The 26915-nt window shown below is 44.6% G+C and overlaps 2 protein-coding genes across 4 annotated transcripts in view; both read right to left on the reverse strand.

Annotated features, from left to right (window-relative positions):
• LOC143277298 (uncharacterized) overlaps positions 1-25164 on the reverse strand; it is a 57025-nt gene extending 31861 nt beyond the window's left edge. Inside the window, exons 1-2 of one of the 3 annotated variants that reach the window (XM_076582069.1) lie at positions 25043-25164; positions 906-1130 (exon numbers count right to left, since the gene is read on the reverse strand). In XM_076582069.1, the coding sequence (XP_076438184.1) occupies positions 906-1065 (160 nt within the window). In that variant the 5' untranslated portion in view covers positions 1066-1130; positions 25043-25164. Of the gene's footprint in view, positions 1-905; positions 1131-8371; positions 8648-25042 lie in introns of those variants that run through there. The other 2 variants (XM_076582067.1, XM_076582068.1) reach the window with 2 other exon arrangements.
• LOC143277593 (uncharacterized) lies at positions 18169-19816 on the reverse strand. The gene is made up of 2 exons (XM_076582469.1): positions 18520-19816; positions 18169-18230 (listed from the first exon to the last, which is right to left on the reverse strand). The coding sequence occupies exons 1-2, from the start codon at positions 19814-19816 to the stop codon at positions 18169-18171; spliced, it is 1359 nt and encodes a 452-aa protein (XP_076438584.1).
• Positions 25165-26915: the final 1751 nt, after the last annotated feature.

Consider the following 26915-nt stretch of genomic DNA (forward strand, 5'->3'; position numbering starts at 1 on the left):
GGATGGGTGGGAGGGTGCAGAGAAGGATGAGGGGTGCAGAGAGTGGAATAAGCAAGAAAGATTTATGGGGATGGAGTAGAGGGGAGGGGGTACGAAGAAAGCATACAATGACATAACGAAAGGCAATAATCACTACAGGAAGAGTACACTGATATATAACGAAAGGCAATAATCACTACAGGAAGAGTACACTGATATATAACGAAAAGCAATAATCACTACAGGAAGAGTACACTGATATATAACGAAAGGCAATAATCACTACAGGAAGAGTACACTGATATATAACGAAAGGCAATAATCACTACAGGAAGAGTACAATGATACATACCGAAAAGCAATAATCACTACAGGAAGAGTACACTGATATATAACGAAAGGCAATAATCACTACAGGAAGAGTACACTGATATGTAACGAAAGGCAATAATCACTACAGGAAGAGTACAATGATACATACCGAAAAGCAATAATCACTACAGGAAGAGTACAATGATACATAACGAAAGACAATAATCACTCAAGGGAGAGCAGTATTACATGCATTTCGAAAGAGAATAATCACTCAAAGGAAAGCACAATGATATATAACGAAAGACAATAATCACTCGGATGAGACGATAAACCGAGGTCCCGTGTGCAGCATGCACTTAGCGCACGTAAAAGAACCCACGGCAACAAAAGGGTTGTTCCTGGCAAAATTCTGTAGAAAAATCCACTGCGATACGAAAAACAAATAAAACTGCACGCAGGAAAAAATACAAAAAAAAGGGGGGTGTAGCGACGCGCTCTCCCTGGGGAGAGCAGCCCGAATTTCACACAGAGAAATCTGTTGTGATAAAAAGAAATACAAATACCCACACACACACACACACACACACACACACACACACACAGGCACCTACACGGATCGTCATCTTTCGGCGTCCTGAAATAGCTGACGATGAAGTCTCTCTTGGTCACGTTCAGATCCAGGTGGAAGTCGCACGTGACTGTTGCCACGGCGTCCTCGTGACTCGTGGAGGCTTGGCACGTGATCGGTTTATCCGGGTTCTGATAGGCCATTCCGGTCAACAGGAAGGATAGTGAGACCAGCAGGGCTCCTGTAGCGGGAACTGTCGTGACAGCCTCTGCACAGAGATGGATAAACAGTGACACCAGCAGGGCTCCTGTAGCGCGAACTGTCGTGACAGCCTCTGCACAGAGATGGATAAACAGTGACACCAGCAGGGCTCCTGTAGTGGGAACTGTCGTGACAGCCTCTGCACAGAGATGGATAAACAGTGACACCAGCAGGGCTCCTGTAGTGGGAACTGTCGTGACAGCCTCTGCACAGAGATGGATAAACAGTGACACCAGCAGGGCTCCTGTAGCGCGAACTGTCGTGACAGCCTCTGCACAGAGATGGATAAACAGTGACACCAGCAGGGCTCCTGTAGTGGGAACTGTCGTGACAGCCTCTGCACAGAGATGGATAAACAGTGACACCAGCAGGGCTCCTGTAGCGCGAACTGTCGTGACAGCCTCTGCACAGAGATGGATAAACAGTGACACCAGCAGGGCTCCTGTAGTGGGAACTGTCGTGACAGCCTCTGCACAGAGATGGATAAACAGTGACACCAGCAGGGCTCCTGTAGCGCGAACTGTCGTGACAGCCTCTGCACAGAGATGGATAAACAGTGACACCAGCAGGGCTCCTGTAGTGGGAACTGTCGTGACAGCCTCTGCACAGAGATGGATAAACAGTGACACCAGCAGGGCTCCTGTAGCGGGAACTGTCGTGACAGCCTCTGCACAGAGATGGATAAACAGTGACACCAGCAGGGCTCCTGTAGTGGGAACTGTCGTGACAGCCTCTGCACAGAGATGGATAAACAGTGACACCAGCAGGGCTCCTGTAGCGCGAACTGTCGTGACAGCCTCTGCACACAGATGGATAAACAGTGACACCAGCAGGGCTCATGTAGCGGGAACTGTCGTGACAGCCTCTGCACACAGATGGATAAACAATGACACCAGCAGGGCTCCTGTAGCGCGAACTGTCGTGACAGCCTCTGCACACAGATGGATAAACAGTGACACCAGCAGGGCTCCTGTAGCGCGAACTGTCGTGACAGCCTCTGCACACAGATGGATAAACAGTGACACCAGCAGGGCTCCTGTAGCGGGAACTGTCGTGACAGCCTCTGCACAGAGATGGATAAACAGTGACACCAGCAGGGCTCCTGTAGCGGGAACTGTCGTGACAGCCTCTGCACAGAGATGGATAAACAGTGACACCAGCAGGGCTCCTGTAGCGGGAACTGTCGTGACAGCCTCTGCACAGAGATGGATAAACGGTGACACCAGCAGGGCTCCTGTAGCGGGAACTGTCGTGACAGCCTCTGCACAGAGATGGATAAACGGTGACACCAGCAGGGCTCCTGTAGCGGGAACTGTCGTGACAGCCTCTGCACACAGATGGATAAACGGTGACACCAGCAGGACTCCTGTAGCGGGAACTGTCGTGACAGCCTCTGCACAGAGATGGATAAACGGTGACACCAGCAGGACTCCTGTAGCGGGAACTGTCGTGACAGCCTCTGCACAGAGATGGATAAACGGTGACACCAGCAGGGCTCCTGTAGCGGGAACTGTCGTGACAGCCCAACGCACTTAGTCAGGCCTTGAGAAAAGTATTAAAAAAAAAAAAATAATAAATAAATAATAGATAGTGAAAGTAAAAGAGTGGTAACTCTGACTAAGTGAAACCGTTTATTTGTCAGATTAACGTTTTGGTGGTACTGGTCTGGTGGGTAACTCTCTCCATTCACACGGAATACACAACTTCAAGCCTCTGCTAACGATTCATCCAGCACACAGGTAAATGAAAGGTACATTCGAACAAACCCAGACGCTTCTTCAAAAATGGAAGCTCCGGGCTTGTTCTTATACCGATCATTCGACATGTGCACACAGCAGCAATGACAGAAGAAATGCGCAAACACAAATTAGCACGGAGAGTTTCTATTTTAAGGACGTGACAAAGACTGCTGTTGTTAGAAAGATTTTTTTAAATAATGATATTTCTTTAAAAATATAATAATAATAATAATAATAATAATAATAATAATAATGAGCACTTGCCTGACTTTCACATTGACTCAACCTAGTATTGGGATGAGATGATAAACCCAGTTCCTGTGCGCAGCACGCACTTAGCGCACATGAAAGAAACCACGGCAACAAAAGGGTTTTGTCCCGGGCAAAATTCTGCAGAAAAGTCCACTTCGACGGGGAAACAAATACAATTGCAGAGCAGCCCGAATTTCACTCAGAAAAAAAATTTGTTGTGAGAAAAAATAGTAATACCCCCCTCTCTCCTCCTCACACGCACCAAACAGCCCCGTTCCCCCGCCCCCTCCCTCCCCCCCCTCCCCCCTCCACACACACACACACTAAAGCAGAACAGTGGCTCAGTGGTAAAGTTCCTGACTAAAATGCGAGTGTTCACGGGTTCGATTCACTCACCGAACAGGGATTTTTCCCCCACCCCACCCCCTCCCGCCCCTCTCCTTGAGTGGTGGTCTGGGTTATAGTCTTTCTGATGAGACGATCAATAAAATTGGGCCCTTTGTGCAGCACTGGCATTTTGCACGCAACAAAAAGGCTGTCTCTGACAAAACTGGGGTAAAAAAAAATCTACTTTGGCAGAAAAAAAAAAGCGCTGGAAGACAGAAAAAGGAGGGAGGGGGGGGAGGGGAAGAAAGAAAGAAAGAAAAAAAATAAAGGTGGCGCTGTACTATGGCGACACGCTCTCCCCCGAAGTCAGCAATCTGAATTGCACGTACATTAACGTGGTGTGAGAAAAAAAAGAAGTAAATCAATGCACTACAACAAAATACAATATAATACAACTTAAGTAGTGGGAGGTAGACTAAAAAAAATCTTGGTAAAAGGTCGACTTACTTGGGATAAAAGAGGCAACGTATCGAGCCACAGGCTCTTCTTCAGGCAAATGAAATGAAATAATACAACTTAAGCCCTTCTTGTTTGTACTTTTTATGCACACACACACACACACACACACACACACACACACACACACACACACACAAACAAACTGTTGATAAGCATGCTGAAAAACTCGATCTACTCTTTTTCTTACACTACCACTACTGGTACTATTACTACTGCTGCTGCTGCTGCATACTGCAGATCCCACATCCTATCAAACTGGCATACACGTCGTGGGCCTTTACATGCTTGACTGTTTTTACCCCGCCATGTACTAGGCAGCCATACTACGTTTTCGGGGTGGCCGGGTGGATCGGGGTACATGACTGACGGCCGGGATATCAGTTACAGTTCTTGTCAGTTTTCCAGCCTGAGTGAAAAGCTGAAAGCTGATTCGGCATTGATTACAGAATCTCAGTCAACGTAGGTGCGCTTACACACACACACACACACACACACACACACACACACTGACACACACACACAGACACACACACACTCACACACACACACACACACACACACACACACACTGACACACAGTGGATCATAATTATGTTAAAACCGCGGGGCCTCTGTTGACGTCAGTGAGAGATATGTAGAATCTCCAGCACTTGGACAGCGCTGAAATTGCACACATTATGATACGCAATTATTATCAAGGCTGGCCTCGTCTTCAGTGAAACGCGTGCTCCGTCACGAGGACGACTCGCGCGGCTCCACGACTGACGAGGAGTTTGCAGCACATGTGTTCGACCTGACAACGAACCGACTTTCCGTCCCCCCCCCCCCCCCCCCCCCCTTCTACGCTAGCAAAGTAAGCTGTTTGAGCGCGCCGCGGTGCAATAATTATGCTCACCCCCACCCCCCCAACCCCCTCCCCCATCTCACTTTCAATCCCCTCAATGGACAAGAGCAAAAGACATAAACCGTAAAGTAATTAATCGAACCAAGCATTGCATACCGTAAAAAAATAAATAAATAAATGCAACATAGTACTGCGAACTCTTTTCTCTCGCGAAAGCTTCCAAGACGGCAGCTCTCTCGCGTTGCGACCCACTGAGATGTAGAGATTCTATTTTTAGGTCACACTGGAGATTAGAGGTCACATGCGCCTGCGTGCAGAAAGAATTATTGTTCGGCTGGTGAGTCTCTTCTTCTCCTGTGCACTATCGTTTGTGCTTTTATATCTGTGATTGTGACTGCCCGTTTGTTGCATATCGTGTGTGTGTTTTCTTCAGTTTAACGTCTATTCACTATAAGTGTTTTTAGACGGAAAGGAGTAAAGTAGTGTATAAAGGAAAGGGAATGCATGTGAATATTAGTGTAAAAAAATTTTTTTTTTAAAAGAACTTCATGTTATGTATCAGAGGAAAAGTATATTATAAGAAAAAGTCAAAGGAGGTTGTGGTGTGAACTGAATGAGTTGTCATGGGGAAGGAGAATATGTAAATGCATATCAACAAGTATTAACCTACAACAATGTAAATATAAATAATGCATATCAACAAGTATTAACCTACAACAATGTAAATATAAATAACAGTATTAAATATAATACATCAAAGGAGGATACCAACTGGACTGGAGTTTAAAATTTCGGAAAACATTCTAAGCAATGAATAATCATTCAAAATCTTTTCAGTGGCTAATGAAATATTGGAAGAAAAGTCATCAGCTACATCATCAAGAGTTAAAACACCTGCTTCTCTGGAAGTCCCTAAATTTGATGTAAGAATGGGCACACCTTGTGTGTGTGTGTGTGTGTGTGTGTGTGTGTGTGTGTGTGTGTGTGTTTATTTACATTAACTTGCCACTTTGTTTATTTATCATCATTTCTGTCTTTTCATTTTATCTTTATTATTTTCATTTCATCTATCATCTATTTATTTATTTATGTTTTTTCCAACTTTTTATTTTAATTCATTGCCTATCTGCTTACTTTCATTTATTCATGTGTTTAGTTACTTATTCATCAATTCAATGATGTACCCATTTATTTCTTTATGTTTTCTTTCCTTAAAGCCTGACAAAGTGCGTTGCAGGTTTTCGCTGCTGGTCAGGCATCTGCTTGGCAGATGTCAGTGGTGTAGCGTGTGTGGGTTTGTCCGAACTTGAGACACTGAACTGAACTGAACTGTTCTCCAGCAAGGGTCACTGGGGCGCCAGGCACTGATCTAAAAATACATTTTTTTTCTGAGATCAGTGGGCTTCAGGGCTGCACAGAACTCTTCACCATATTCCTCCGTGTCTGTTATATATATATATATATATATATATATATTTGTGTGTGTGTGTGTGTGTGTGTAAGGGGAGTCAGGGGTGGGTGTAAAGAACCGTACCAAAACAGTGCGAAACAGCAAGTCGTCTTAACAAATATATTTTACAAAAACCAAACAAATAAAATACTTATATACTTCGGTCAGGGACCAAGCTCTAAGAGCTTTACAGTCATTTGTACTAAAGGCTGCCTACGTGAGTAGAACTGACTGATAGCTGCACGACATTCGTTTTCTGTGTAACCGGCTGTTCAATCGGGTTTCAGTCACACACACACACACACACACACACACACATTTTCTAAATCCGTTGGCAAATCTTCGCCGGGCCGGTAAGTCTTCGACTGGTCTTCAGTCGTCACGGTTCTTCACCCAGTACTGCCGCCCGGGCGAAAATTTGTGCCGAACTTGGTCAAAGTACATGAAAACAGAACACTTACTGCAGACAGTTCGCGAACCGTGGAGTTAATACTGCCAGAATCGAAAGATGGCATTGAGTTTGACCACAACCACTGACGCTGTTTTACCGCTTCCGTTAGTCGTTTATTTTGATTCAGGTTGTTTCTCTATACTGCTTAATTCAGAGTACAGAGTGTGGATGTCATCAGGCTGGAACTACTGCTTACTACAGAGTACTACAGGGTGTATATGTCATCAGGCTGGAACTACTGCTTACTACAGAGTACTACAGGGTGTATATGTCATCAGGCTGGAACTACTGCTTACTACAGAGTACTACAGGGTGTATATGTCATCAGGCTGGAACTACTACTTACTACAGAGTACTACAGGGTGTATATGTCATCAGGCTGGAACTACTGCTTACTACAGAGTACTACAGGGTGTATATGTCATCAGGCTGGAACTACTGCTTACTACAGAGTACTACAGGGTGTATATGTCATCAGGCTGGAACTACTGCTTACTACAGAGTACTACAGGGTGTACATGTCATCAGGCTGGAACTACTCCTTACTACAGAGTACTACAGGGTGTATATGCCATCAGGCTGGAACTACTGCTTACTACCGAGAATACTACAAGGTGTATATGTCATCAGGCTGGAACTACTACTTACTACAGAGTACTACAGGGTGTGTATGTCATCAGGTTGGAACTACTACTTACTACAAAGTACTACAGGGTGTATATTTGTATTTGTATTTCTTTTTATCAAAACAGACTTCTCTGTGTGAAATTCGGTCTGCTCTCCCCAGGGAGAGCGCGTCGCTACACTATAGCGCCACCCATTATTTTGTATTTTTTCCTGCGTGCAGTTTTATTTGTTTTTCCTATCAACGTGGATTTTTCTACAGAACTTTTCCAGGAACAACCCTTTTTTTGCCGTGGGTTCTTTTACGTGCGCTAAGTGCATGCTGCACAGGGGACCTCGGTTTATCGCCTCACCCGAACTGATGACTAGCGTCCAAACCACCACTCAAGGTCTAGTGGAGGGGGCCGGAGAAAATACCGGTGGCTGAGCCGTGATTCGAACCAGCGCGCTCAGATTCTCTCGCTTCCTAGGCGGACGCGTCACCTCTGGACCATCATTAAACATATTATGTCATCAATCAGTGATAACCCTCCACCCTGTTACAATGTGGAATAGTCCACGCTTTCCACCAAGCTGCAGAAAACTCAATGTGTTTTGACTGAACGTTACCGTGACAAAAATGCAAACACTGACACACGGATGACATCATAATACTAAAATTAGAACGCTGTGCTGTTGACGGTAGTCCGACAGCTAAGTGTGGAAACCGTTTTCTTTTTGCACCTTTTTTTTTTTTTTTTTTTTTAAGGCTGTCTGAGTCTCTCTCAGTCCCTTCTCTCCACGGTCTTAAGTCTCAACAAGCGCTGTCACGTAAGGTCCTCTGATATGTCAGCAAAGTTCGGCCACGACCGATGGAAACATGCTCTTGGCTAAAATCAAAATGGTTGCCATGTGCTTGTCTGTCGCTGAGAGTTATTTCTGTAACATCAGTGTCTCAACATACAAACATTGGTATCCCAGCAATCCCCACTTCGCTGAACACGGTTACACTATATCATCAAACAGGTTTAAACACGTTTTGTAATCACCTGTACAGACCTACCTGACATAATTCCACTGCAATGCCGCGAACGTTCGTGCTTTTCTTTCTCCATTCGAACGAAAGCCCGCTCAGCGTACAACGCATGTCCTACTATCAGTTTGAGTCGAACTGCCCGCCTTTAACCCACTTTCAAGTTTTCAAGACCGAGAGTTATTTCCAACCGTTTTTAGCCCTTGACCACCTCGCTCTTTGACAAACTTGGCGACGAACCGCTGACCACCAGCTTCAAGACACCCATCTTGTCCTATGCGATGACCAGTGTGTGTAGTCTACAGTCAATATTGACACTGGTGCGTGTATGCTGCAGCTGCGAACTTGCCAAATTAGTTGTGACACGCACTGTAGTATGGCATCATTTCAGTTCAAATGTATGACATTGTAGAACAGTTTGAGTGTGTCCACGTTCTGGATTTAATATCTGCACGATCATAGTAATGAAGAAAGAAAAAAAGATAATACAGCCGTCCACTCAATTCGTTCCTGGCATTTTAGATATACTGTTAACACTGAATTACAGACATTCAACCCCATCGCCATCTTATCAACCCCTTCCCACTCCTAACAGTGCTCTTACACACACACACACACACACACAGAGTCACACACACGCACACACACACGCATAAAATAAATTATGAAAATGTGATGGCCGACTTATCACACCCAAACCCTCCTGTGTCTCGTGTGTTCGAAAGGCCATTTTCGTAATATTTCAATGTAGCCATGTTATGTGTCTCGTGTGTTCGAAAGGCCATTTTCGTAATATTTCAATGTAGCCATGTTATGTGTCTCGTGTGTTCGAAAGGCCATTTTCGTAATATTTCAATGTAGCAGTGTTCGAGAGGCCATTTTCGTAATATTTCAATGTAGCAGTGTTCGAAAGGCCATTTTCGTAATATTTCAATGTAGCCATGTTATGACCCCGAGGGGTTTATTATTATGAAAGGGGACGGTACAAAAGAATTAATAATGATGATTTCCTGTATTAAGGAATAGAAAAGATCCATGCGCAGACCAGAGACATACAGACGGCCAGTCACAAAAGGGTTTTTCTATTGTTTTATTTACAATATTTATGAGAAGATAAAAGAGAAGACGATAAGAGAACAGTGCACTGGTAAAACACAACAAACAAACGTCATTAAGCACAACATGTCAGCACAAGTGAATAGTATGCACTGGTAAGACACAACAAATATCATTAAGCACAACATGTCAGCACAAGTGAATAATATGCACTGGTAAGACACAACAAATATCATTAAGCACAACATGTCAGCACAAGTGAATAGTATGCACTGGTAAGACACAACAAACACACGTCATTAAGCACAACATGTCAGCACAAGTGAATAGTATGCACTGGTAAGACACAACAAACACACGTCATTAAGCACAACATGTCAGCACAAGTGAATAGTAAAGCATATGTATACATATCACACGGAAAGACTACCACTCGGTTTGGATATGTTCATGTCAGGGTGTTGAGACTGAGCCCACTGTTTACAGCTTTTGAGGGAAATCAGCCTCCCTGCTGAATGTTTGATCACTTCCATCTTTGCTGCATTTAAAAAAAAAAAAAAAAAAAAATCAGACATATCCCATTCTTTCATTACATCATCATCGTTGCCTAGATATGTTACAGTCAGTTTTGACTCACTTGTGTAAACAAAGTGAGTCTATGTTTTAACCCGGTGTTCGGTTGTGTGTGTGTGTGTGTGTGTGTGTGTGTGTGTGTGTGTGTGTGTGTGTGTCCGTGGTAAACGTTAACACTGACATTTTCTCTGCAAATACTTTGTCAGTTGACACCAAATTTGGCATAAAAATAGGAAAAATTCAGTTCTTTCCAGTCATCTTGTTTAAAACAATATTGCACCTCTGGGATGGGCACAAAAAAAATGTAAAAAAGAAGTCTAATTATATGCAAACTGCATTTACTGTTATATTTATATTTTTTGTATTCTTTAAAATTGGCACTTTGACCTCTTATTCTGACACAACAACAAGAGGAGTCATTATTCTGACACAACAACAAGAGGAGTCATTATTATCTTCTTTTTTTTTCAAACAGGAACTTCTTTTGCTAAGCATGGAATTTTTATTTATTTTGCAAACGTTTTGGTGCAGATAGTAAAAAAGGGAAATTCCTCTGTAATTAATGCTAGGGGACTTAATTTATCACAAGTGAGTCTTGAAGGCCTTGCCTCTCTTGTTCTTTATGTGTGTGAAGAAAGTGAGCCACTGATAACCCACTGCCTGGAGGTGGACTAACTGTGGAAAAAAAAACAAAAAACCCAGTCCTTATGAGTGTGGTCTGGCTGCTGATGGCACCACCCCCACTGTTTGGCCACCGACCAAGGAGCAGCAGCTGAAACATTTTAAAATAATTTTTATCCTCAGAATTCACTCAAAAAGAGAACCTACAGTGCACATATTTGTAAAAGAAACTGAAGTAATGATCATCAGTTGCCTGATGTGGCTTTTGTGTGTTGCGGCGGCTGTTGGCTTTATTCATTTTCTCTAGAACTGGCTCAAGAAAGCATGTTCTAAATCCTTGATAGCAGGCATACTTGACTACACACACACACACACACACGCACACACACACACACACACACACACACACACAGCGCAGTGACACTCATACACTTTTTTTTTCTGTGTCTCAAGTGGATTTTACTATCAAAGTAGATTTTTCTACATTTTTTTCCCAGAGACAACCCTTTTGTAGCCATGGAGTCTTTTAACTCTTTCCATACGAACGGCGAAAGAGACGAAGTTAACAGCGTTTCACCCCAATTACCATCATCAAAATATTGCAGGCGGAAGGCTCTTATACTGAAGACGTGAATGTTGACAAAGAATACCACAATTCTGACGACGGAAGCTAAAGGTTGGGTCATTTAGACACCCACTGGACATCCGAGGGGTCTGTGTAGAGGAGAAGAGAGGACTGGCCGTACTGAGTGAGTTAAGTACATTAACTGCATGCTGCATACACTGGCAGGGCCTGAGTTTATAGCCTCATCTGAAAGACTAGCAGACAAACCACATCTTGGGCCATGCGACTCCAAACTAATCACGTGCCTTACAACTAAGCCACCGTTTCATTCAAATAACAAGTTATATTGTACACTGAATGTAGCAAATCTCAAACGACAACGTGCATACATTTGATTAACCTGGAGTTGAACACAGGTTCACGTCTTTTCCGTGTGTGTGTGTGTGTGTGTGTGTGTGTGTGTGTGTGTGTGTGTGGTGGTGGTGGTGGTGGTGGTGGTGTTGTTGTTTCATGATTTTCGTTGTGAATCAATTTATTCACCTGCAAAATGACGGGGAAAACTGGCTGACGGACAGCGTGCTGCGAAGCTGCCAAGTCAAAGTAACCTACAAAATCACGGACATCAATCAATCAATCAATGAAAAACACTTTATTAACCCACGTGGAAATTAACTTGTGCAATCACAGGCTCGTTGTAAACAACGAACAATGATTATGCGCAACATAAAAAGAGATTAAAACTAGTAAAAAAAAAATTAAAAAAAACCCAATAGCTGACGATGGACTAAAACAACTCACACACACACACACACACACACACACCGGCACACACGCGCACGCACGCACGCACACACGACACACCACAACACACACACAGACACCCCCACCCCCCCACCCCCCCCCCCCCCCCCCCCCCCCCACACACACACACACATTGATTCCACAAGCCAGTGATAAAATACCCCAATCTCTCTTCTTTTCTTTTGTTCCATTATTATTATTACTGTTATCATCATCATCATTATGATTATATTGTGTTGTATTTTTGTTGTTTTGTTTGTTTGTTTTGTTTTGTTTATTTTCTCCTTTTGCTTGCTTTTTTTCCCTGAGGGCCGGATGAAAAAAAACATACATGTCCTTGCTTATTCCAATTCCCCCATCAAACAAAATTCATTCATTCATTCTCTCTCTCTCTCTCTCTCTCTCTCTCTCTCTCTCTCTCTCTCTCACACACAGTTCAGTTAAGAAAAACAGTTTTGTCCAAACTACAATGATGATTCAAGTTAGCTCTGAGAGGTGAATACATAACAGTTTTGGCAGTTATAGTGACATTGCAAAACTTCGTAGACAACCATTCAGACCTAGCAGTTCGTTGAGCCACTGTGTCAGTACAAGTAACACTCAAATGGTCGGCCGGACGTCACTGAAAATGGGTTACAACGTCTGTCCAGTAATGATTATATCCTTTCAGCTACGCACGAAAAATTGTCGTGTAAAATAGGTCCTTGTGTTTGGGATACTAAAATAGAACTTTCCTCAGCGGTGCCCGTTTTCCTGTGTTCGTTGTGGCCGCTTCCTTTTGGTCAAGTATCTGTGTGTGCTGCACTAACAATGACTAATTTTCCGGCTTGGTCGTTCATCACTACCAACAACAGTTTCACATCCCTGTTAACTGAGTTTAGCTTAGAAGTGACAAACTGTTGGCAAAAGCCTGCATCTCTAGTTTCCCTAGGTTGAGTTTATAATAATTTATGCGATCTTTATATTGTCGTCGGACATTATGATGGAACTGTGATGTTTGACTGACTGAAGATCATATACGAAAAAAGTGTTATTTTTATACACGGTGATCGTATATATTACAACACGTGTTGTGATATTGTTGAGATATTGTATGTATGCAAGAGGGGGTGGATTTAAAAAAAAAAAAGAAAAAAAAAAAAGAAAAAAAAAAAAGGTATTGTCTAATGGTCTAGCCGCATATACGTTATCCCCACCCCCTATCCCCGTGTCAGCGCCCAGTTTCAGCTTCACGTAGCAGGCATCAAAGAGTAGTTCAAACTGAACCGTATACGCGACACCAAATCTACCGCTTTTTATATATATTTTTTTAAACCCTTTCAATGCCAAACTCGCTTTTATGCAGCAGCTAGGTAGAGGATACATATCACTGAAGGGTGACTAGATCATTAGTCTGTTATCCATGAAACTACTGCTCTTAACTCTTTCCATACGAACAGCGAAAGAGACGACGTTAACAGCGTTTCACCCCAATTACCATCATCAAAATATTGCAAGTGGAAGGCTCTTATACTGAAGACGTGAATGTTGACAAAGAATACCACAGTTCTGACGACGGAAGCTAAAGGTTGGGTCATTCAGACACCCACTGGACATCCGAGGGGTCTGTGTAGAGGAGAAGAGAGGCCTGGCCGTACTGAGTGAGTTAATGTTTGGTGGTAGGATAGGCCGTATTTTCCACACATCACAGGGGGAATCCCCAGCTAGTCTTAGACACCATATTTTCTGTCTTTATAGCACAAGGGAATTTTGCACTCTAAATTGACTGGCAGTGAAAAGGTTAATGGGGAGCCAATGCCTGACCCAAGTATAGACACAATGCTGACCCAAGTATAGACACAATGCTGACCCAAGTATAGACACAATGCCTGACCAAAGTATAGACACAATGCTGACCAAAGTATAGACACAATGCCTGACCAAAGTATAGACACAATGCCTGACCAAAGTATAGACACAATGCCTGACCAAAGTATAGACACAGTGCTGACCAAAGTATAGACACAATGCTGACCAAAGTATAGACACAATGCCTGACCAAAGTATAGACACAATGCTGACCAAAGTATAGACACAATGCCTGACCCAAGTATAGACACAATGCTGACCAAAGTATAGACACAATGCTGACCAAAGTACAGACACAATGCTGACCAAAGTATAGACACAATGCTGACCCAAGTATAGACACAATGCTGACCCAAGTATAGACACAATGCCTGACCCAAGTATAGACACAATGCCTGACCAAAGTATAGACACAATGCTGACCCAAGTATAGACACAACGCTGACCCAAGTGTAGACACAATGCCTGACCAAAGTATAGACACAATGCTGACCAAAGTATAGACACAATGCTGACCAAAGTATAGACACAATGCCTGACCAAAGTATAGACACAATGCTGACCAAAGTACAGACACAATGCTGACCAAAGTATAGACACAATGCTGACCCAAGTATAGACACAATGCTGACCCAAGTATAGACACAATGCCTGACCCAAGTATAGACACAATGCCTGACCAAAGTATAGACACAATGCTGACCAAAGTATAGACACAACGCTGACCCAAGTATAGACACAATGCCTGACCAAAGTACAGACACAATGCTGACCAAAGTATAGACACAATGCTGACCCAAGTATAGACACAATGCTGACCCAAGTATAGACACAATGCCTGACCCAAGTATAGACACAATGCCTGACCAAAGTATACACACAATGCTGACCAAAGTATAGGCACAATGCTGATCAAAGTATAGACACAATGCTGACCAAAGTATAGGCACAATGCCTGACCCAAGTATAGAAACAATGCCTGACCAAAGTATAGACACAATCCTGACCAAAGTATATGCACGATGCTGACCAAAGTATAGACACAATGCTGACCAAAGTATAGACACAATGCTGATCAAAGTATAGACATAATGCTGACCCAAGTATAGACACAATGCCTGACCCAAGTATAGGCACAATGCTGACCCAAGTATAGGCACAATGCTGACCAAAGTATAGACACAATGCTGACCAAAGTATACACACAATGCCTGACCCAAGTATAGACACAATGCTGACCCAAGTATAGACACAATGCTGACCAAAGTATAGACACAATGCCTGACCCAAGTATAGACACAATCCTGACCAAAGTATATGCACGATGCTGACCAAAGTATAGACACAATGCTGATCAAAGTATAGACATAATGCTGACCCAAGTATAGACACAATGCCTGACCCAAGTATAGGCACAATGCTGACCCAAGTATAGGCACAATGCTGACCAAAGTATATGCACGTTGCCTGACCAAAGTATAGGCACAGTGCCTGACCCAAGTATAGGCACAATGCTGACCAAAGTATGGACACAATGCTGACCAAAGTATATGCACGATGCTGACCAAAGTATAGACACAATGCTGACCCAAGTATAGGCACAATGCTGACCAAAGTATATGCACGATGCTGACCAAAGTATAGGCACGATGCCTGACCCAAGTATAGGCACAGTGCTGACCAAAGTATAGGCACAATGCCCTCCACTTCAATAATAACAGCCGACCATAGGTGTATGTAAAGCACAAGTTAAACTAAAAGGAAGAAACAACAAAACACTATGAGTACATAACTCAAAACAGAACACACACACACACACACACACACACACACACACACACACACACTGCACTCACACACACTGCACTCACACACACACACACACACACACACACACACACACACACACACACACACACACAGTGAGTAGTGTAAGTCATCTACGCATTCATTCCTCCGGGAGGAAGGTGGCAGAATGGTTAAGACGCTCAGCTGCCAATACAGAGTGTCACGACCTCCCTAGGGAAGAGGTCGAGAACTATTTTAAAACCTAACGCCCAACCCAATTCACCCGACAACACAAACACAGAATACAGATATTTCTCGTCCACACAAAATTTATTCTCTTCCGCTCTGGCTATCGCACTCAAGCAACCTTACACACACAGCCTATACTTGCAAAAAAACAACAACAAAACAACCATATACTATAACTTCAACAACAAAAAACGAACAGAAGTCGTATACAAAACTACGGATTCTCCCAAATGTAATCGAAAGCAATTTTCCACACACACACTCAAGGAGAAGCAAATCACCCCAAAAACCAGGACTGGTACACAGATGCTTTAGTCTTTGGCGGGTTCAGGAAGTTTTCCTCTTAAGAGGAAAACAACAACAACAAAAAAACAAAAAAAACTGACACGGCCCAGACAAACTTCGGCGGGTTCGACCCAAGGCACAAGCCCCCGGTCAAAAGGCCTAGGTGCCAGGACTCGGCATACAATGCCAAGCAATGGACCAGGCTGCAAGTCAAAAGGCCCGGAACACAGGACACCAGTCACAGGGCAGGAAGGGGCGAAGACCCAGGACAGCAGTCACAGGGCAGGAGGGGACGAACACCCCGGACACCAGTCACAGGGCAGAAAGGGGCGAAGATCCAGGACAGCAGTCACAGGGCAGGAGGGGACGAACACCCAGGACACCAGTCACAGGGCAGGAAGGGGACGAACACCCAGGACACCAGTCACAGGGCAGGAAGGGGCGAAGACCCAGGACAGCAGTCACAGGGCAGGAGGGGACGAACACCCAGGACACCAGTCACAGGGCAGGAGGGGACGAACACCCAGGACACCAGTCACAGGGCAGGAAGGGGCGAAGATCTGGGTCACCAGACGAAAGGCCCGGGACACACAGCACACAGCGAGAGCTGGAACATTACGGAATGTTCCCCCCGTACTGAGCAATACTAATTCTAACGATATAATTAACAAAAAAACAAATGTACAGCACATTCAAAATGAAAACCTGGAATATAATTCCATTGACAAGACGAATTATAGGAGTAATATACGGCACTCGCACTCTCTACACCTATCATACAGAGCCAACGCCCAATTTTACCCAACAGTGAACTAAGGTAAAATCGTATCATTTTAAAACTCAATAACAATAAAATTGGCAAAAATATTAGCCGACACAAGAAAAAGTACATATTCACTCGGTGGTAGCACACGAGTAATTAACGAAATAGATTGTGTCAAAACCTAACGTACAGCTTTCTTGTCGAACATCTTTACACACCTACATCCCTGACAGAAGTACAACCAAGCTAAATAGACAAGTGGCTTCTTACCTGCCACAGGTGGCGTACACTAACGACCACCACAAAGACACGACGACGACGAAGACAGACGAAGAAACACCGAAGTGGCTCCCATGGAGGACAGCCGGTCCTCACTTCGTATGGTGCCTAGATGTCGGGGTAGCTACCCCACCAACAACAGGAACGACCCGTACACTACGGCAGTCGGGCTGCAAAAGCCCCGAATATTGTTGCTGCCCAACAATATTTCATATTCGCTCAGGTGAGCGAGTAATATGCATGCACGTGGTTCGTGCGCAAATCAAGACTTCTACCCGAACTGAAGGATGGGAGAAGGAGGGAAAGTGAAAGAAGAGGGGGGAGAAAAACGAAGACGGGCCACACGCCCTAACTGTCGTCACAAGTTGTGACAATACCCCCCATTCAAGTTCAAACTTCACGTTTGGAACTTAAACACACCGTCACAACGACTGACGGACAGACAGACACACGTGACAACTCTCGCCTTGCACTTCCGCATTCCCGAACGTCTATTAGTGGTCAAGGACAGTTACCAAAATAAAACAGTTTGTCCAGACCAACGAAACAAGAGAAGGGAAATTTACACGAAAACTATCTTAACTTTACAGCTAGTAAGGATACGCGGAAGCGTGGGCTTCCTAATTTAAGAGTAGAATATAGAGGTATGTGCAGAAGTCAAATGGGACTGCGCATACTCTTCTTTGATTAACACTGCCGAAATCACTTTTCGGGAAATCCCGATTCTTGCTCCGGCAGACGACTGAGATAGTCGGCTCCAACATTTTCTTTTCCAGGGATAGCTTGCACTGTGAAGGAGAAAGGCTGGAGCTGCAGCGCCCACCGTGTCAGTCTGCCGCTGACCGTTCTTGCTCTATCCAGGTATTGCAGGGGGGCATGATCGGTCTGGACGACGAATGGTTTGCCGTACAGGTATGGCTCGAACTTTTGTATGCCCCACATGAGCGCCAAGCATTCTCTCTCGATCGTGGGATAGTTCCTCTCGGCTGAAGGGTACAGTCAGAGGCATTTTAAGTAAAGGCACTCTGGGAACCCGCCCTTTTGGTACAGTTTTTTGGCACCTGTCGCAGGAAAGAACGAAGCGTTTGATGTCCCCGCACATTCCTGGCCAATAGAAATGAGGAAATATTCTCTGTTGCGTCCGCCTAAACCCCAAATGACCAGACATTGGAGCCTCATGGCCCAGGCGTAGCACTGTGGAACGCAAAGGCCTCGGTACACAGATCTGGGTCGCCTGGCCTCTGTGATCTTTAAACTGCCGCATCAACACCCCATGCTTTTTAAAATAAGAGACCTCGCCTGAAGGGGTCTTCTGTAAAAGGCCTGAACCAGCCCTATCACGTGCCTGACGAAAATCAGGATCGTCATTTTGCTGGTGCTGTAAGTCTTCCCGTGACACATGGATCTGAATATCCTTGACGGGCAGGGGAGGCAAGGGTTTGGCATTTGCTGCAGCCTGGGCTCTTGTTTGAACGGCGCCCACAAGGCTGGGATCAGCATAGACGGGCACGACCATTGAAGAGCCGTCCCCTCTCCAGGCACAATTCCCAATGAGAACTTCCTCAACAGGAGACTCCATGACAGCCACGTCCAAAACACCCTGTATGAACGGGGACTGAAAGTCCACCCTGGCGATGGGCAGAACTGAGGAGCACCTCGACTCTGCCAACACCACACGAACTGTGGCCCCAGTAAAACAGTCGGGTCTTACGAGTCGCCTGGCTACAACAATCAACTGGGCTCCCGTGTCGCGTAAAGCTTGCACTGTGTGGCCATTGACAGAAACCTCGCAGCGAGGCGAGTACTGTTTAGAAGCACAAGACGTGCAAAGCGTCGGGGTCATTGCATTAACACCCTGTGCAGGTGAGACATGAGCAATGAGTGAGACCCTCTTGGGTTGCCGGCACTCTTTGGCCAAGTGACCTGGCTTCCCGCAGTTGAAGCAGGCAGGTATTCTTGTAAAGTCTCTTCCCTTTACGTTGTGTGGAGCTGAATCCCCTGACCCATGTGGAGGTCCTTTTTTCTCCGCGCCCAGATTGAAACTGTGGTCGGAAACCCTACTACCTTTTTTGGAAACTCGAAATTCAGCTTCCGCCATGCGACCTGCTCTCCGAGCATTGACAATTTTAGTAGTGATATGGGCAACGTCCTCAACTCTATTGGGTTCCTCACGCCGAACTTCAGTGACGAGATCGGGATTGAGTGTGGTCAAGAACTGCTCCTGAAGGACCAGATCTTTAATGTCCTCTGCATCAGATTCATCCCGTCCAGCGGCCACACACCACCGGGAGAAACAAACCTTCAGCCTGCCCAGAAACTGATCAAACGTCTCTTCCGCTAATTTCCGCATTGAACGGAACCGTTTGCGGTAGGAATCTGCATCCAGGCGGAATTCATGAAGCAGAGCTGCTTTTAAGATGTCATAATCGTGTAGTTGTTCTGGTTGTAACCGTAGGCAGGCATCTCTCGCCCGACCCTGCAAAAGGGCCACCAGGCGGGCTGCCCAGGAGCTACGCTTCCACTTATTTAATCCCGCCACTCTCTCAAAGTGGTTAAGGAAGCTATCGAAATCGTCTTTCTCATCATACGGCACAAGCGGAAACTGATGAGCCGTGTGAGCTTCTAGCTCTTCCTGGCGCAGTTCCATTTTCCTCTCGAATCTACGTCTTTCCTCCTCATCTTTTTTCTTCCTATACTCTTCTTCTTTTCTATCCTTCCATTGTCTGTACTTTCTCTCTTCATCCCTAGCCTGACGCTCTTCCTCCCTAGCCTGACGCTCTTCCTCCCTGGCTACTGCATCAACCACAAACCGGGCCAACGCCTCTCCAGACAAACCTAAGTCAGTGCCCAACACCCTGAACTTTGAGTACATGTCCTGAGAAGGTACGGAATTAGACTCATTCTTCAAGCCTTCATCGAAAGCACCTTCAGGATTAGCCTCCTTCAGGTGGCCCTGAATCCATCCGGACAATTCAGTCTTTTTTTCAGCACTCAGAGAAGGTGTACTGCCTTCTGCCCTGACCCCCCGTGACCCCGAACTAGGAGTAGAGGCCGCAGAAGTTTTTCGTGTTACAGGCATGTTTTCTTAATTCACAATGTGCAACAACTACACGAAACTTGAATTAAGATTAAGTCTCTAAGTCACTAACTCTAGGTCCCCACTTCACTCAACCGTCCAACAGTAAGAACCTAACAATCTAACAACCTTAATCACCCCCACAAAAGCTAACCAAAACGAAATGCCTGCAACATAAAACGTAGACGAACAAGACGATCACACCCTACCCCCCAACCCGTGTTACATTCCCTAGAACTTGTTACCCCGCATCTCCACCATTGTCACGACCCCCCTAGGGAAGAGGTCGAGAACTATTTTAAAACCTAACGCCCAACCCAATTCACCCGACAACACAAACACAGAATACAGATATTTCTCGTCCACACAAAATTTATTCTCTTCCGCTCTGTCTATCGCACTCAAGCAACCTTACACACACAGCCTATACTTGCAAAAAAACAACAACAAAACAACCATATACTATAACTTCAACAACAAAAAACGAACAGAAGTCGTATACAAAACTACGGATTCTCCCAAATGTAATCGAAAGCAATTTTCCACACACACACTCAAGGAGAAGCAAATCACCCCCAAAACCAGGACTGGTACACAGATGCTTTAGTCTTTGGCGGGTTCAGGAAGTTTTCCTCTTAAGAGGAAAACAACAACAACAAAAAAACAAAAAAAACTGACACACGGCCCAGACAAACTTCGGCGGGTTCGACCCAAGGCGCAAGCCCCCGGTCAAAAGGCCTAGGTGCCAGGACTCGGCATACAATGCCAAGCAATGGACCAGGCTGCAAGTCAAAAGGCCCGGAACACAGGACACCAGTCACAGGGCAGGAAGGGGCGAAGACCCAGGACAGCAGTCACAGGGCAGGAGGGGACGAACACCCCGGACACCAGTCACAGGGCAGAAAGGGGCGAAGATCCAGGACAGCAGTCACAGGGCAGGAGGGGACGAACACCCAGGACACCAGTCACAGGGCAGGAAGGGGACGAACACCCAGGACACCAGTCACAGGGCAGGAAGGGGCGAAGACCCAGGACAGCAGTCACAGGGCAGGAGGGGACGAACACCCAGGACACCAGTCACAGGGCAGGAGGGGACGAACACCCAGGACACCAGTCACAGGGCAGGAAGGGGCGAAGATCTGGGTCACCAGACGAAAGGCCCGGGACACACAGCACACAGCGAGAGCTGGAACATTACGGAATGTTCCCCCCGTACTGAGCAATACTAATTCTAACGATATAATTAACAAAAAAACAAATGTACAGCACATTCAAAATGAAAACCTGGAATATAATTCCATTGACAAGACGAATTATAGGAGTAATATACGGCACTCGCACTCTCTACACCTATCATACAGAGCCAACGCCCAATTTTACCCAACAGTGAACTAAGGTAAAATCGTATCATTTTAAAACTCAATAACAATAAAATTGGCAAAAATATTAGCCGACACAAGAAAAAGTACATATTCACTCGGTGGTAGCACACGAGTAATTAACGAAATAGATTGTGTCAAAACCTAACGTACAGCTTTCTTGTCGAACATCTTTACACACCTACATCCCTGACAGAAGTACAACCAAGCTAAATAGACAAGTGGCTTCTTACCTGCCACAGGTGGCGTACACTAACGACCACCACAAAGACACGACGACGACGAAGACAGACGAAGAAACACCGAAGTGGCTCCCATGGAGGACAGCCGGTCCTCACTTCGTATGGTGCCTAGATGTCGGGGTAGCTACCCCACCAACAACAGGAACGACCCGTACACTACGGCAGTCGGGCTGCAAAAGCCCCGAATATTGTTGCTGCCCAACAATATTTCATATTCGCTCAGGTGAGCGAGTAATATGCATGCACGTGGTTCGTGCGCAAATCAAGACTTCTACCCGAACTGAAGGATGGGAGAAGGAGGGAAAGTGAAAGAAGAGGGGGGAGAAAAACGAAGACGGGCCACACGCCCTAACTGTCGTCACAAGTTGTGACACAGAGAGTCCGTGAGGGTGTGGGTTCGAATCCCGCTCTCGCCCTTTCTCCTAAGTTTGACTGGAAAATCAAACTGAGCGTCTAGTCTTTCGGATGAGACGATAAACCGAGGTCCCGTGTGCAGCACGCACTTGGCGCACTGAAAAAGAACCCATGGCAACGAGAGTGTTGTCCTCTGGCGAAATTACGTAAAATGAAATCCACTTTCATAGGTACACAAATATGTAAGCATGCACTCAAGGCCTGACTAAGCGCGTTGGGTTATGCTGCTGGTCAGGCATCTGCTCAACAGATGTGGTGTAGCGTGTATGGATTTGTCCGAACGCAGTGACGCCTCCTTGAGAAAGTGAAACTGAAACTGAAACTGTCCGAGCATAAGACATTTAATTCCTACAGATGTAGTTGATGACTTTTCTTCCAGTATTTCATTAGCCACTTAAAAGATTTTGAATGATTATTCATTGCTTAGAATGTTTTCGGAAATTTTAAACTTCAGTCTAGTTGGTATCCTTCTTTGATGTGTTATAATTAATGTTGTTATTTATATTTACATTGTTGTAGGTTAATACTTGTTGATATGCATATACATATTCTCCTTCCCATGGCACCTCATTCAATACACTTGTTGATATGCATATACATATTCTCCTTCCCATGACACCTCATTCAATACACACCACAACCTCTTTAGACTTTTTCTTATAATGTACTTTTCTTCTCTTACATAACATGAATACTTTTTTACACTAATATCCACATGCATTCCCTTTCCTTTATCCACTTCTTTACTCCTTTCCGCCTAAAAAACACTTATAGTGAATAGACGTTAAACTGAAGATAAAACACACACACACACACACACACACACACACACACACACACACACAAGAAAAAAGAAAAAGACAGAAAGATGCATACAAATAATAATCAAAAACTTTAAAATGAGCCACCTTCAATGAACTTTTGCACACATGCACGGCACACGCGTGCATGTACCCACACAAGCATGCGCGCGCGCACACACATTCACACACACGCGCACACACACACACACACACACACACACACACACACACACACCTGAACTGTACCAAACTGACCACTGAAACAACTGGTCTAAGTCAGTATAAAAACATAATGATCAATACAATCCCCAGACTTAGTAAATGAACTTGTAACTGCGAACCCACTGGATTTTCCAGGAAAAGACTTCACACATGAACAAAAAAAAGATAGCCGTAATACTGACAACATGTAAGGGCTCTTGACGGGACAGAAAGATGACACGATTATGGTTGGTTGATATGTGGTCAAGAATGCCACATAATTTATGTATGTAGCATTTCCAAAATTCTACATTTTAAAACGGCTCGGCTTCCAGCTGTTAAGTAATATGTTTTGTGCGGTACACGTGTGTGTGTGTGTGTGTGTGTGTGTGTGTGTGTGTGTGTGTGTGTGTGAGAGAGAGAGAGAGAGAGAGAGAGAGAGAGAGAGTGTGCGTGTGTGTGTGTGCAGTGTGTGTGTGTGTGTGTGTGTGTGAGTGCAGTGTGTGTGTGTGTGTGTGTGTGTGTGTGTGTGTGTGTGTGTGTGTGTGTGTGTGTGTGTGTGAGTTCAGTGTGTGTGTGTGTGTGTGTGTGTGTGTGTGTGTGTGTGTGTGTGTGTGTGTGTGACTGCAGTGTGTGTGTGTGTGTGTGTGTGTGTGTGTGTGAGTGCAGTGTGTGTGTGTGTGTGTGTGTGTGTGTGTGTGTGAGTGCAGTGTGTGTGTGTGTAAGTGCAGTGTGTGTGCAGTGTGTGTGTGTGTGTGTGTATGTGTGTGAGTGCAGTGTGTGTGCAGTGTGTGTGTGTATGTGTGTGAGTGCAGTGTGTGTGTGTGTGTGTGTGTGTGTGTGTGTGTGTAAGTGCAGTGTGTGTGTGTGTGTGTGTGTGTGTGAGTGCAGTGTGTGTGTGTGTGTGTGTGTGTGTGTGTGTGTGTGAGTGCAGTGTGCGTGTGTGTGTGTGTGTAAGTGCAGTGTGTGTGCAGTGTGTGTGTGTGTGTGTGTGTATGTGTGTGTGTGCAGTGTGTGTGTGTGTGTGTGTGTGTGTGTGTGTGTGTGTGTGTGTGTGTGTGTGTGCAGTGTGTGTGTGTGTGTGTGTGTGTGAGTTCAGTGTGTGTGTGTGTGTGTGTGTGTGTGTGTGTGTGTGTGTGTGTGTGTGTGACTGAAACCCGATTGAACAGCCGGTTACACAGAAAAAGAATGTCGTGCAGCTATCAGTCAGTTCTACCCACGTAGGCAGCCTTTAGTACAAATGACTGTAAAACTCTTAGAGCTTGGTCCCTGATCGAAGTATATAAGTATTTTATTTGTTTGTTGTTGTTTTGTTTTTTTAATATATTTGTTAAGACGACTTGCTACAGCACATATTCTTGAAAGTTCTATGCGCTTGAGTATGTATAATTATCATCATCATCACATGAGTCATCATCAGCAACAACAGCCGACAGCACAGTCTCAGTCTGTCACAGTGTGTTCCTACAACTGACGTGTGGGGCGTGTACAGACCGACACGAAAACAGCTGTCAGTGAATTTCACAGCATTACTCGATGTAAAGGGACATATATATTTGTCCTGTAACATATTGCGGCCTGGCCCTGCTAAAATCAATGTGTCGAAACACAGCTGCATCTGTAATCAGTCTCAACAAGCGCATGCAGTATAAGCAAGGAAAACGATGTGATTGGTCCACAGCCATAGTGTTCGCTTTCAAGTTACAAATATTGGTGACAGACACAGGGAGACGGAGTACACCCATTCCAGGCACTGACCTTAGACCTTATGCACTGGCTTCATGAGGACGGTAGATTTTACACAGGTGGAGCTAACGGGACCTGGGGCGCTGATCGCACTAAACGGCCGACGGAGCCCGGCTGTGTCATGTCACGTGATCACGGAAACTAACACTGGACTAGTTAACTGCCTTTGGCATGATGTGTCAGTTGTATTTTCTACTGACTGCATATCACACACACACACACACACACACACACACACACACACACACACACACACACACACACACACACACACACACACATTCCCATCACATTATCAATTTTGAAAAAAAACAAAACCCAAAACATCAGACACCTTCTGTTCATTGATCATTTGTTTTGACAGTGACCAGTCATACGGAAACTCTCTGTTTCATATCGAGGGCTGACATTCAAGCAGAATGATAAACTGATGTTGTTGACATTTCCATGTTTTCGGCGTATGAAGAGACTGTGCTCTGAAGTATATGGAGATAGTTTCATTGTACGTATGTGTGTGTCAATGCGGCGCACGCGAGTGTTACAGTGATGATGTCTGGACACTTCAATATATATATATATATATATCAGTATATCCATTTGATATTAATTTTAGATTAGAGGGAAAAAAAGAAGACGAAATTGAATTACGTCCTGCGGCATCCAAAAGCATTTCCTTTTGCGACTGCATTCAGTTGACGTGAAAACCAAATATAAACATAAATTAAGATTGGTGGTTCAAAAATGTTTTAAGTGTGTGTGGGGAGGGGGGTGGTGGTGGCGGGGGTGGGGGGTGGAGGGTGGAGGTGCTGTGGGGGGGTCAGAGTGTTTGTCACTCTGTGTGTGTGTGTGTGAGTGTTAGTGTGGGGTAACAGAATTTGTGTATGATAGGAATACTGGCAAGGATATATATATATATACTTCTAAAACAAAACCGGACTGGTCTCGGCTGTGCCAAGTGAATGAGAAGAAGAAGAAGTTCCACTAGAAGAAGTATGGAAGAAGAAAGAAAGAAAAGATAATGACTTTGTCGGAAAGGCAGTTGCGTCCCTTGGGGTTCATGTCAGCTGCACTTGGAAGGAGTGTGGGGGTGGGTGAATTGCATTACGTAAAGAGCTTAAACCATACAAGGATATAGGACGTCTTGGAGTACAGGGATAGTGACTCTGACCACAAATACGTTAGACAACGTTAGGACAAAGTTCCAAAGACTCATAAAAAATTCAATTCAATTCAAAATACTTTATTATCTGCTTCAACCAAAATGAGATTTTCTTTACCTCATTTAAAATAAAATAAAATGCCCGTCAGCAAAAATCAAAGAAACTACTGACACACCCTTCACTTATCACCATGCACACATCAATTATTATGTAAAAAGAAAAAACATGTGGGTAAGATACTATTACATTATGATTAAGAGTGTAAAAACTGTATGTGTGTGTTGCGTGTGTGTCCGTGCGTTTGTATGCATGTTTTGTGCGTGCGCACGCGCGTGTGTGCCTGTGTGTTGAGCGATGTGTGCGCTCGCACGCGCCGGCGTGCGCGTATGTGTGCGTTTCAATCATTATAAAAGGGAGAATATCCAGTAAGATAATAATAACATTTAAAAAGACAAATGCTCATCACATAAAACCGAAAAACGAATGAGCAACTGGCACACCCTTCCTTGATCACAGCGTACATATGAACTATCATGTTAAAAGAAAACATATAGGTAAGAAAACAAAAATTACATTTTTAGATAAAGTGAAACATTCAATGATATAAAAGGAAAATATTCAATAAGACAATTATAACATTTAAGAACATGAAAACAGTTGAAGGGTCAACACCGCCACCAAAAACAACACAACAACAAAAAAACAACAACACCAACACATGCTAG

Source organism: Babylonia areolata, chromosome 34 (genome assembly GCF_041734735.1).
Source record: "Babylonia areolata isolate BAREFJ2019XMU chromosome 34, ASM4173473v1, whole genome shotgun sequence".
NCBI classification, from domain to species: Eukaryota; Metazoa; Mollusca; class Gastropoda; order Neogastropoda; family Buccinidae; genus Babylonia; species Babylonia areolata.

Bases quoted from the DNA above. Each gene is read 5' to 3' on its own strand.
- LOC143277593 (XM_076582469.1), bottom strand. From the start codon at position 19,816: ATGGAACTGCGCCAGGAAGAGCTAGAAGCTCACACGGCTCATCAGTTT. The intron at 18,231-18,519 runs GTCAGGCACGTG...TTCCTGCGACAG, and splicing joins AAATGACGATCCTGATTTTC to GTGCCAAAAAACTGTACCAA.